Here is a 12,721-nt window from a genome sequence, read left to right as displayed (position 1 = left end):
CGATGGAGGCGCCGCCTGCCGGGTTTGGATCTTACTACCTGCTTGAACCCACGGCCGGACTGGAGCAGCGGCGAGCGCGCGAACTGCGCGCCCGCCGCTCCTCCAGCCCGGCCGTGTTGAACCCTTGAACACCGCTTTAACAGCGCGCTGGTTAAATGGTAAAATATGGCATTAATCACAGAGGGGAGCCGGGGAGCTGATAGACACCTCGGTTTCCAGAGCTCGCGCCCTTCAAATAAGCATACTTTCATTCGTTGTCCCGCACAACCTCTCAATGCTGCTAATGCCGTTCTCGGCGCTGTGCCCGGCTGCCAACGTCCGGCAGCAGCGTAAGGAAAGCCCACGTTATAAGATGGGTCGCTGCATGCGTTACATGCGTTAAATCGCGCTCCATTTTTTGCGTTACGCCTAACAACTTACGCGTAACAAAACTTCCACATGGCCCCCAGAGAACACCCATGAGCCCAACACACTAGGTACATGGGAGGCAGCCCTGGCCCAGAGGTACTCTATATTAACTCTGGCCTTGGTACTACGCCCTCGAGACTAAGCTAGAGCAGATCCGAAGAGAGAAGCTCGGGGCAGCTGAAAGTGGGACCCTAGAAAGAGGGCTCCACTCACTTCTCTAGCCCCCCTCCCCCTGACATCAATAAAGTCATAAATAAAGTTTACTGTAACTGTCAAGGAGGCTATGGGCTGACTGATTGACAACTTCTGCTACAACCAGGACTCAGACAGAGAACTAAACTGGCACTGTTGTTTCAAGATTTCAGCGCCCTGCTCCCTTCTGTGGACTGTGCAAGGCACCACTGTGTTTACGAAAGGTGCACTGTGGACGGACGTGGTTCCCAATGCCTCTGAACTGAACCGGATAACTGCCATGCTTCAGGATAAAGTACGCTCAACTAGTAATGGACCCCGCTGGAAGTGGGAAGAACACTTACTGGAGCACCACCCCAAAGCATTGCGAAGCCATCGGCCGTGCCATTCACATCATGAACCTGGACCCTGCAGCCGAATATTTTCACTACAACGTTTCATTTATATCTGAATTCTAATAAATGTCGTCGATGCCATGGAAGATGAAGAGCTCAAATTTGGACCTAACGGTGCTCTTGTTTTCTGTTTTACCCGCCGCGGTGGCTTAGTGGCTAAGGCGTTGCACTGCTAAGCACACCCAGCCGAAAAAAACCATTGGCCGACCTATTGGCGTTCCAATAGGTCGACCAATGGTCGTCCAATTGGTCGACCAATTGGTCGGCCAATAATGTTTTAGGCACCCATTGGCGTACCCATTGGCCGGCCAATTGGGCGACCCATTGGCCGTTCAATTGGCCGACCTATTGGCCGACCCATTGGAACGCCAACAGGTCTTCCCATTGGCCGCCAACTTGTTGCACTTTTAGTTGGTTCATCCCACTGCCGCAGCCACTCCATCTGAGCTGCCGCTGCAGTGCGCTGGTTACCTGTATCACAAATACAAAAACTCTTGGAATGAATGAATATCTTTATTGCTCTGTTTGTATACACAGCATGCAGACAATTCGTCGTTTAAGCAATTTTTCACAGGCCATTGTCCATGCCGCGCTCCGCTCGCCGCAGGCTGGCTGGACCTTCACAAAGTGAGTGGCAAAAGCGAACAATGGGTTAACTTTATAATAAACCGCAGTTTCGCGCATTAAAACAACAAGGCACTGAAATGTTGCGTGGCGTGAGCTCACCTCTTCAACAACGTCCCGTGCATGGCGAACTGCGTTGCGCGGCGATGTCGTCAATCGTAACATGAACAGCCCTGAAATATATTTAGGCAGACAAATTAATTCTTAATAACACCGCTCACGCTATGAGGCGTGAAAATGGTAAGGAAAACTCACATATAAACAGTATACTCACATAAAGAGACACGCTTCCTTCGGTGCGAGGCTTAGCGGCGTTCAGCGTAAAGATGCATCTTGAAGCACACTGCTATGGGTGTGCGACATCATCGTCGCCACTTCTCACACTCTTGCAGACCCCCCTACATTTCCAATGCAGTCAGAGAAGACTGCGTGTGCAACCGACCAACACGCCTACAACCTACACCACCAACACTACGTTGAATACAACTTGTCCACTGTCCGTCTATGGATTGGATTCGATTGGATTGGATCGGATCGGGGTTTTATTTCAAAACAATTTTGCTACTCGTGTCGGAAAGTTTTCATTAGTGTTTTTTTGTTATGTTTTTTTAAGGACTTTATCTTGAATTTCTGATTGTAATATCAAAATTAATTGCCTCATAAATATACATTTGTAAAGGTTGAAGTTCTGAACATTTCTGAAGGTTTCAAATTAAGAGTGAGAGAGAGAATTAAATTTCAGCCAATTGATGTCGTAATTGAATACTATCCAGATACTATCCAAAATGGCTCCCCGATGGGGTCATCATGTTGGAGCAGTCAGTAGTATTAACTTTATAGTTGGAGCCAATGGGTCCAATTGGTCCAACTGGCCATCCTAATCGAGCCAATGGGCCCAATGGGCCCATTTCGGATCGCTCCAATAGGGCCAATTGGTCCAATTGGGTTTCCATTTGGACCCATTGGGATTCCATTTGGACCCATTGGGTGGCAAATTGGACCAATTGGTCGGCCAATGGTTTTTTTCAGCTGGGCAACGTCGTGGATTCGATTCCTGGCCGCCGCGGCCGCTTTTCTGATGGAGGCAAAAGGCAAAAACGCCCGTGTGTACGAGATTTCGGCGCATGTTAAAGATCCCCAGGTGGTCAAAATTAATCCGGAGCCCTCCACTACGGCGTGGGCCTCATCACCTGCATTGTGACGGCACGTTAAACGGGTACACACAATCAATTTTTTCTGTTTTGAGTATCTTGCAGAGAACGTTGGATGTCTTCAGGAGCAGCTTGGCGAAGACAGTGATGACTACATATTCCTTGTTCGATTGCCGGGGACAGATCGAACTTTACGCTCACCTCGACGTGTTATTATTATTAGGACGTTATTATTGTTAGGCTTATTATTAGGCTTATTAGGACGTTGGAATCGTGGGATTTCCGCATATGTGGAGTGTATCTGATTAATTCTAGTTGACATGCCCAAGTCCCTTTCGGGTGTCTTGCCTGCTTTGGCAGCTATATGATGAACTTTGAAATTCCTTACATAAACGTCATAACCAAGATGGATGTCCTGAACAAAGCAGGTTGCAGGAAGATAGGCCACTTTCTTGAACCTGATGCCAGCTTGCTGCTCGAAGACGACAAGCTGGATGAAAAGTACTCTGTCCGAAGCTATCACCATTGTTATCGAAGAGTTCAGTCCGGTCAAGTTCCTGCCCCTTAACATTAAGGTGGAGGAGAGCATTGGTGACCTGCTGCTCCTCATAGACTACGCTGTTCAGTATAGGGAAGACTTGGATGTCAGATCGCACAACTTTGAGGCATACCGAGAGGGTGATGAAGACCTGTCATACGGTTTTGACGACTAACTGCAGAGGGAGTGTTTTCTATCACTGTCTCTGCACTCAGTGCACAAGCATGTCACGCCCTTTTGCACTGGAAAACATCCTCAGAAGGCACGAGTTTTCTAAAGATTCCTCCGTATTTGTGATGCATTTGTGAAGCAGAGACCAATCAAAGTGTGGCTTGCCAGCTGCCTCTGCTTGGCTGGTGGGTCCCATGACTTCCATCACAGCTTCTAGATGTAGACTCGAGTCTGCAGCCATTGCTGGGCGGCAAAAGAGCAAGGAATGGGAATGACGGCAACGAAATGCCGACGCTGGTGATGAAGGGGTTCACAGGCAGCCAATGCCGCTGCTAAAGCGAGTAAACACGACCACCGAGATGGTCGGAGCATTAAGCAAGGTTGGCACAACGCTGTCTGTGGGATGTACGAGGAAACGCCATGTTGCGGACTTCTGAAGGTGAAGCAAGGTCTGACCAAGTCTGAAGTTTGTGAGGGACAGGGGAAAGATGCTCACGCATTCATGCTCATGCAAAGGCCCACCAATATTGATCTTCAATTAAAATAATTTTTCTGATACTCAGCAAAACGCAATGCAAAAGAGAAACACAGCTTAGCAGGCAGCTACTAGCCGAGAAATGCTGGCAGCAATTCGTGTTACTGCTTCTTGAAAGCATGCATTAAGAATTTGCTCTAATTGCCCTTTTCAAGGAGCACCACAGAATTTGGAGTGGATGTGTCTGTGGCATTGAGCACATTAAGGGTTAGTGTTACATTGTATGCCTGTGTGGAATCGTGTAGCAAGAAATAAATTCTCACAGAGAGTGTGGGGATGAGCAAATAATGACACTTAAAAAAATTGCACGACACCAGTAATAGTAGATTGCCATAATGCTTTAGTGACCTGTTGTAAGAACGTAGCTGCAAACTGCCATACTATTTTTAGTCTATTTCAATGGTGAAATGGGCCTAACAGAAATGATATTTCCGAACAAGGTGTCGTTCGGGGCTTACTTCACTTCATTATGGGCCCTACTTCACAAACCCCCATGAAGGCAGGGCCCAACAACAAGTGGCTGCTGCTTCTAGGTAAGGTGTAGGCAAGCACTGGTTTTGTCGTACGGTAACCGACTCTGGGTGGCTCCAAAATTACAAAAATATATTCAACACACAAACCATTTTTCAGATAAAAAATTAAGTAGGCTGTGGATTTTTGATTGATTGGTTGACACGCCTTAGCTACACCTGGGCTATGACTTGCGCTATAGTGGAGGGATCTGGATTAATTTTGACCACCTGGGGATCTTCAACGTTGGCCAGAATCTGAACACAGAGGAGTTTTCGCTTTTTGCCTTGAGTGCGGTAAAGAGCATCAAGTTCGGAAAAAGGGACCCTTTCAGCATAGTTTGGTTCTGGTAACGCGTTAAGTGTCGGAAGGCAAAAGTGATACTTAAGCTACGTTTGTTAATATGGGGGTAAGTAACCTTGCTTCTTTGTAGCGCCGTGTAGCGCCTAAGCTCGTGCGAAAGCAGGAGGCGCAACTCACGCAGTTTTTCGCTGCGAAAGAAATGCATAACGAATGAGTTCACCTTCTCTAATGCCTGGCATTTTGACTTCGTTTCTGCTTCATTCCCGTGTGCCTTAACTCAGAACCTGCATGTAACGAAAACCTGGATGTAACGAAAACTCGCGAACATTTGTCAACTTCGTTACATCCAGGTTTAACTGTGTAACATATACATGCTTAATAATGTCACATGTTCAGGCGGTATCCAGTACAAATGAATTGAAACTTGTGCTAGCGACAACACAATGATCAGTCAAGCCTAGACAGGCTGCTTTTTTATTGCTCCCCGCAAAAGGGGAAAGCGGGGGAGGGGGGGGGGGGGGGCATATCTGCAGCACTTTTTATATACTAATATAATATGTGTTATAACCGGTGACAGGGCTGCTTTCAGACAATGGAAGAAAAAAATTTCCTGCGTTTTTGCAGCTGCCCCTTTCCATAGGGGCAGCTGCATTTCCCGTGCGTTTCCCAGCTGATTTCCCGTGCAAGTCGGGTGAACTTCCCAAGCGTCGTAGTCCCACACAAGGACCGAGTGCCATGCCGGGGAGTCGCTTGTACCTATTTTACCGGTAGGTGCCTGGCGCCGCCAAGGCACACGAATGCACATGGTCACTTCCACAGCCACGGTGGACGCTCAACTTGCAACCACCTGTGGCAGGACATGCCGCCAGACTCTTTCACCCCCGGCAATGCGGCAACGCGGCATCATGGCCGGGGGCCCTGCCAGATGTACAAGGGTCAGGGGCCCCTCCCAAGAGTAAAGGCAGCTTTCCAGGTGTGGCTTCCCCTTTCAAGGGTCCGCACTTGACCAGGGACACTTGTACCCATTTAAGAAACCGGTGGGTGCCCGGCGTATGCTGATTCAAACCCGGTACCTCCCGCATATGAGGCGAGTGCTGTACCTGCGAGCCATCGCTGCAGTTGAAAAAAATAGGAGCACTATATAAGATTTAAAAAAAACACAGAGGCCTCATTCAAATGTGCCGTATGCATTTTACTATCACAATTAATTACATGCATTGCAGTATCATGATTACTATTAGGGAAGTTCAACTTTCCTCTTTAGTCGTTGGCAGCAATGTCCATTTTAACCCTTTCAGGGTCACGGACGTACACATACGTCCTCTGCAAACACCTTCAAAATGGTCAATAACGTATATGTACGCCATCGCTTGTATGTTTAAAAAGCGCGCCTTTTTCGCCAACTTCTCTTGCTTGGCATGTGCTGCCACACTGCGCAAATACATCAAATTATTTTCTTGCGCCGATGGCTCTTCTTTTTATTTTTTTATGATTTACTTCAGCAGTGCGCCGGCTATCGCTTGCGCATTTGGTAACGAGGGGGCGCGCTGGCTATCGCCCACAAGGCGCCCCGTGATGTTGCAGGGTTTCGTCACTGCTTGCGCATATCTCTGCCTTATTGCTGCAACAGCTCCAGCTGAGGGGGAGTGAACCAATTGATCTACGGCCATACGGCATGCCCCTGCTGTTCCTCAAACATTGGAGCTGGTGGTCAACTGTGAACCCACTGCTTTTCAACTGTCCACACTGTCACTCATCCTACGAGGATAACATGTGTGCTTCTTAACTTCGACATGGAGCAGTCGAATCATTGAAATTTGAGCTCCTGACACCTTTAAAAAAAAAAAAAATCAAGACATGCAGCAGCGTATAATAAAATTTCACAGCAGCAACATGACTGTGACTTAAATTCATAACCATGTGCTTAATGATGACTGTTGCTTGCTTTTTCTTCTTGGAACAAGTGCATTTCATAAGGCAAGGCAAGACACCAAGGGCCGTGGTGTAATCGCATTTATTCATTGTGCAGTGCACAGCGCACACACATACACACAAAAAAAAAACTACTTTGAATAGGGGCAAAAAAGCTGTTACCTGGAAAGAAAAAAAAAAAGACGTAGCAGCTCTGTTACTCTACAGGACATCTAGAGGACCTGTAGGAGAATTTTCAAATACGGTCAAACCTCGATATATAAAACACAGGTATATCAAATTATTGCCTATATCGAACGCTTTCTATATCACTCGGAAAATCGCACCAACTTTTAATTTTGAATTTTGAATGGGAATGGACATAAAATAAATATGTATATCGAACCCCGCCACCCCAGACCGCTCACGCTGTGTTGACAGGCGGCGAGCTTTTTCGCAACACCCTCGAGGATGGCGGTGGGGCAATGGGCGTTGCCGACTGCTGTGCACTATAGCTGCTTACATGGATGACGCTAAGGGTGCCATTTGAATGTAGTGGCGTACGCACGCAGCAGCCTGGCCAGTTTTCAACATCAACAACGCACTGCAACTGCCGCACCCACTACTCCACAGCAGTGCTACACCAGTTGTTGTTATTGTACTTGTGTGGTCAGAGTTATTAGTCTGTCGCGTCGTGGTGTGGTTCGAGTAGTGATGGCTGCAAACGCAAAGAAATGGACGTCCCTGACATTAGCCGCACAATTGGAAGTAATCCAGCGCGTTGAGAATGGCGAAAAGAAATCAAGCGTCGCCGAAGCTTTAGGCATGCCAAGAAGCACTTTGAGTACTCTACTGAAGAACAAGAGCGACGTAAAAGCCAAGGCAGAACTGAACCAGCACTCAGGCGCGCGGCGTGTGCGCAAAGCTGCCTTTGAAGATGTTGAGACTTCACAGCACAAATGGTTCATTGACACAAGGGCCTGGAATATTCCTGTATCAGGACTGATGTTGCAACAGAAGGCCACAAACTTTGCGTTTGTTCTCGGCACCGAGAGCTTCAATGCCAGTAGCGGTTGGCTGCAATGCTTTAACCCTTTGAGGGTCACGGCCGTACATGCACAGCATCGGCAAACACTTGGAAAATGGTTAATGACGTACATGTACGGCATCGCTTGTATCTTGAAAAAGCGCGCCTTTTCCCCCAACTTCTCTTGCTTGGCATGTGCTGCCAAACTTCGGAAATACGTCAAATTTTTTTCTTGCGCCGATGGCTCTTCTTTTTATTTTTTTATGATTTACTTCAGCGGCGCGCCGGCTATCGCTTGCACATCCGCTAACGAGGGGGCGCGCTGGGTATTGCCCACCGGGTACCCGGGCGCCTCTCGCTTCTTGCACCTGCCATAGACTAAGGTCGCCTGCGAAACTGATGAGGCTCTTTTCTCGTTTTTTTTTTTTATTTTATTTTATGAGCGCTGCGGCGTCTATCGCTCCCGCATCTGGCCACGCGCGCCCGCGCGTGCCGGCGGGCGTGCAGCGGCTGGTCTCGGTATTGTCCTCCCGGCGCTTCCCGCTTTTTGCACCCGCGAAACTGATGTCTATCTGATTTTGATTCACTCAAAGGGTGCTGGCTTGTTACTCTCTCGTTTTTATTTAGAGTTTTTCTTGTGTAACACCATAATGAACCACATGTAACAACACAAATGATTTTTTTGTCACTTTACGGTCACCCAAAATTTTTTTTTATTATTTTTTCTCGATATAGGTTAGTCCGTAGAATTTAAATCAGCAATAAAAAAAAACGACCCTGGGGGGACGCATTTGGTGAAAAAATTCGACCCTCAAAGGGTTAAGGCCTGTTTTAACATTATTGGGAAGACAGTCACGGGGGAAAGTGAGGACGCCAATGAAGAGGAAATCAAGAAGTGGCTCGATCAAGAGCGGCCCCAGGTTTTTGCCGAGTATGAGCCACACCAGATAATGTGGACGAAACAGGCCTGTTCTGGCAAATGCTTCTGCGACAAACGCTGGATGTGTGTCACGGCAGCAAGCAAGGCAAGGCCCATGCGACAGTTCTATTGGCTGCCAATATGGATGGAAGCACGAAGCTGTGGCCACTTGTCATAGGCAAGATTCAAGCCCCGAGGAGCGTGCACAACCGCCCCAGTATTCTGGTGGCATATGCCTGGAACAAGGAGTCATGGATGACACGGGATATATTCCAAAAATGGTTGAAGGGGTGGGATTCAGACCTGGTGCATCAGGGCCGGAGGTATGCCTCATAGTTGACAACTGCACAGCACACCACACCGATGTCCAGATGAGCAACACTGAAGTGAAGTTTTTGCCACCTAACACCACGTCCAAGCTGCAACCATTGGACCAGGGCATTATTCGCACTTTCAAGTCCATCTATAAGTGTTGGCTGATCAACATTTTGCTTGCTGAACTCCGGATGGGCCAAGATCTAAAGGTAGACCTTTTGGGTGCCATTAAAACGCTAAAAGCCTCTTGGGCTAATGTCAAGCACCTGATAACAGCTAACTGCTTTGGGCATGCAGGCTTCATTGGCCGCACTAAAGAAGCTTCAGAGGACGCAACCAAAAGGCAGGATTGGACGGTACAGAGGAAGAATGCGAGCTAGAATAAACCTGGAGCAAGTTGGAGCGCTTTGTTAGTGCTCAGCCACGAATGAGCATTGATACTTCCTTGGTGGTTACAACCACACCGGAACAACGGCGGAGTTGATGGCCATGAAGATCGCAGGGGAAGTTACTGCTGAGCAGGCAAACACAGCCGCTGCCGAGGTTGATCCCGCAAGCACTGATGGGGCCCGGTCTCGACTTCAACTGAGGCTGTAGCTGCTTTGGCCCTACTACACCACTACTGCAGCGCAATAGAAGGCTGTAGCTTACCCAGCCTATCGCTTGTGGATCATTTAGACTCTGTCGAGGACACCATGGTTAAACACGCCGTTGCCAACATGAAGCACGCTACCCTGCTCCACTACTTTCAGCCAAAACAATAAACACTTTGTTTGAACCTCCAGGTGAGTATTTACTGCGCCACGATTCGTTCATTGATTAATTTGTACAAGTTTATGACGCATTTTTTACATGATTTTATAAATCAAATTCAGGCTACATCGTACTATTTCGCGATTACCACACTGTTCGAACATATCAAGGTTTGACTGTAAATAAAAAGTTCAAATGAATAACACATATCTACAAAATCTCAAATTACAGGCTGAAAATTTCAATTCGATAAAAAGTTTACACACAGGAAAGTAAAAGGTGCCCAAATCTGACCAGAGTACAGCTGGTATGTTTAGGAAGCACATCAAGCATTGGAAGTTCCTCCAGCACCAAATACTGTCTGACCCCAACAGTAGCAGCCTTTGCCACGCCGCTGCTAGCTTCCTCAACACACTTCATGTTGAAAATTGGCCTCTTTGAGACATTTGCACATATTAAATTAGGCTTTGCAAGTGGGGCCAGTTGGCACACTCTTAAAACACAAACCATTGCTAACGGGGAAAAAAGACTAGCATGGTCCTGTCATCCACTTCTCGTCCCTGGTTCCTTTTCACTGGTTCATTAACGTTTTGTCCCTGGTTCCTTTTCACTGGTTCATTAACGTTTTGAGTTTAGCATTTCATGATGCAATACAATGTCAAGACAATACAGAGGCCTTGCAACACCCAGGAAGCTGCACCGGCCAAGGACAGCACCGTGATACGAATGTCTAGTGCACACTTGGAAGGAGACAGTCAATCAACTCGCTGTACTCCTTACTGCTTGGGGGAAAAAAGCATAATCCCATCTACAATAACAATCAACACGATCCCTCATCAAACAATTATGGTCGGTGAGAAGTGCATGTTTATGAACAAAAAAAAAAAAAAAAAATCCCGGGCTCCAAGCATTGAATCTAGAAGCAATTGCACAGTGGTGACAACGGAAGCAGGAAAAAGTAACAATATAATTTTAGTTGAGATTTCAAGCAACACCCCTTTGTGGATGTGACTTCAATTTCATCTGAAAGAAATGGCAAACAAACACGATTTTGGTGCAACCGTCATACACATACACAAAAAAGTCTACCAGGTAACTTATCCAGCAGAACTAAGCATTGCGGCACAATTACTCCTGTATACACAAGTACTGCACAAGTACTCGTTTGCATAATGCACACCTACAGTATACTTACAAACAATAACTGTGAACAATAATGAGAAAGTGCAGGTGATGCTTGGCAATCCAAATAAATATTGCTCTCCTTAGGAAACAAAATGAAAAACAATGACGTGAGACAGCAATGACTGCGGCCCTCATGTTAAGCACTAGCATGCCACAGGAGAAAGGTGTGTCTCATTGTTGTCGCTTAGCCTCAACAGCGGGGAAAATAACATCCCCATGGAACGAATCCTGGCCTCTACCCTTTTCTCCTAAACCCTTCCAACAGGCGAAACAGTCCCGGTGTGCGCTGAACCTGCAGCTATCACAAGCAGTGTGCCGCCTCTGGCGCAAACGCCCCTGTGCGCATGAAGCTGAGGCATCATCACCGCAAATGTTTGTCCCGCAGCGGGCCAGTCATTGTGGCCTCCTGGACAAGTGGGGGTTGTACTGGGAGTTGTAGCCACGCCGTCGGTCGTCCAAGATCACCTCTGGTGACCTCTCCCTCGCTGGCAGCTCACCCCGGGCCCGACGAAGCACCTCTTCCTCCTTGGCTCGCTCAACCTTCTCACGGGCCAACCGCTCGGACCGCAGCTCCTCCAGGGACTTCCCCAGCCGTTTCACTTTCTTCTTCGGGTGGTCCCGCCGATGTTCCGACTGCTGGGAGAATTGCTGCAAAAACAGAGAGAAACACTGCACTGTTGGCTCTGACCCGAACAATGCCACTGAAAAGTCACTTAGGAGGCTTACATGCCAAGGCCTGTGTATACGTAGTTGGCCGGTAATGAAAAGCAAGCAATGGGCTATGAGGATTCTCGTTACAGTAGCGCCATCATGCAACGCACTTTGGCACATAATCGGCGGGTGAGAAGATGCCATACCAGTCAGCGGGGATGATACACCATCACCCCATTAGGGTATGCTTGAGAGGGTTCACAAATCAGGCTAGTTTTTCATGCCTTGCATTGCCCCACACACTGAGTTTTTTTCCCTAAAGCTGACATGAAAGTTCATAGAACTGCCATTTACATTTCTTTTTCATAAGCAAATTGTGTTAACCCTTTGAGGGTTTTTGCCGTACGTGTACTGCGGCGGTTTTCCGTCCCGCAAGGTCTTTGCCGTACGGGCACGATTTCGAGCATCCGTTTGAAATTTCGCGCCATATTAACGATGCATGCTCCCTGGGAGGTGCTGCCACCTCCTGGGACTTACAAGAAGTGTTTGAAATTTGATTGTGCTACCTTCTTGCGGTGAAAAACAGAACTCTCTGGCTTCGCCGCGTTACGGCGTCTGTACGTGTCAACGCGTTTCGTGGTTTCAGTTTCGCCACGTGATCGCATTGGAGGCCGGCGAAACTTGATCGGCGCTCGCTATCAGGGGCGGCGGAAGTTGATTTCGATCTATATTGGTGCTGCTCTTATCTTGTTTATTACCCACGCTCACTAGGTATTCTTGCCCTCATTGCTTGGAACTGAAGTAACCTACTCAGAGACTCTGTTGCGGGGGCGGCGGAAGTTGATTTCTATCTATATTGGCGCTGCTATTAGCTTGTTTATCACTGGCGCGCACGAGTTATTCTCGCTCTCCTTGTTTACTGAGTTGCCTTCGAGTTCTTCAGATGCACGGCAAAGCGGCGATATGGCCCAACAAACTGCCCATTCTGATGACACCAACCGCGATGACTCTTCCGACTCTGAGCTTGCTCCTCTCACCGAGTCTGAATCAGAAGACAGTCTTTCATCGGAAGAAGACATCTCATTTTCGGACACGCGCTTTATGCGTGCAGACTGCGATAAGGCACTGTGCGT

The 12,721-nt window shown here is 47.8% G+C and overlaps 1 protein-coding gene, 1 long non-coding RNA gene and 2 pseudogenes across 2 annotated transcripts in view; 2 read left to right on the top strand and 2 right to left on the bottom strand.

Moving 5' to 3' along the window:
• Positions 1–2: 2 nt before the first annotated feature.
• On the top strand, positions 3–3,589 carry LOC144159135 (GPN-loop GTPase 3-like; annotated as a pseudogene).
• Positions 1,512–2,647, bottom strand: LOC144169883 (uncharacterized). Its single transcript, XR_013322534.1, has 3 exons — positions 1,894–2,647; positions 1,722–1,792; positions 1,512–1,613 (listed from the first exon to the last, which is right to left on the bottom strand). It is a non-coding gene; the product is annotated as an uncharacterized LOC144169883 (long non-coding RNA).
• Positions 3,590–6,690: 3,101 nt separating the features above from the next.
• The window catches only part of LOC144147328 (leukocyte receptor cluster member 1 homolog), a 33,772-nt gene continuing 27,741 nt past the window's right edge, over positions 6,691–12,721 (bottom strand). Inside the window, exon 7 of the mRNA XM_077679447.1 lies at positions 6,691–11,585. Within this exon, the coding sequence (XP_077535573.1) occupies positions 11,331–11,585 (255 nt within the window). The 3' untranslated portion in view covers positions 6,691–11,330. The remainder of the gene's footprint in view (positions 11,586–12,721) is intronic.
• Positions 9,191–9,763, top strand: LOC144159129 (uncharacterized; annotated as a pseudogene).

The sequence above is a fragment of the Haemaphysalis longicornis genome, unplaced genomic scaffold (genome assembly GCF_048455015.1).
Source record: "Haemaphysalis longicornis isolate Haplotype H1 unplaced genomic scaffold, Haemaphysalis longicornis Haplotype H1 scaffold_1, whole genome shotgun sequence".
Classification (NCBI taxonomy): Eukaryota; Metazoa; Arthropoda; class Arachnida; order Ixodida; family Ixodidae; genus Haemaphysalis; species Haemaphysalis longicornis.
This window is presented reverse-complemented; position numbering and strand designations above follow the sequence as displayed.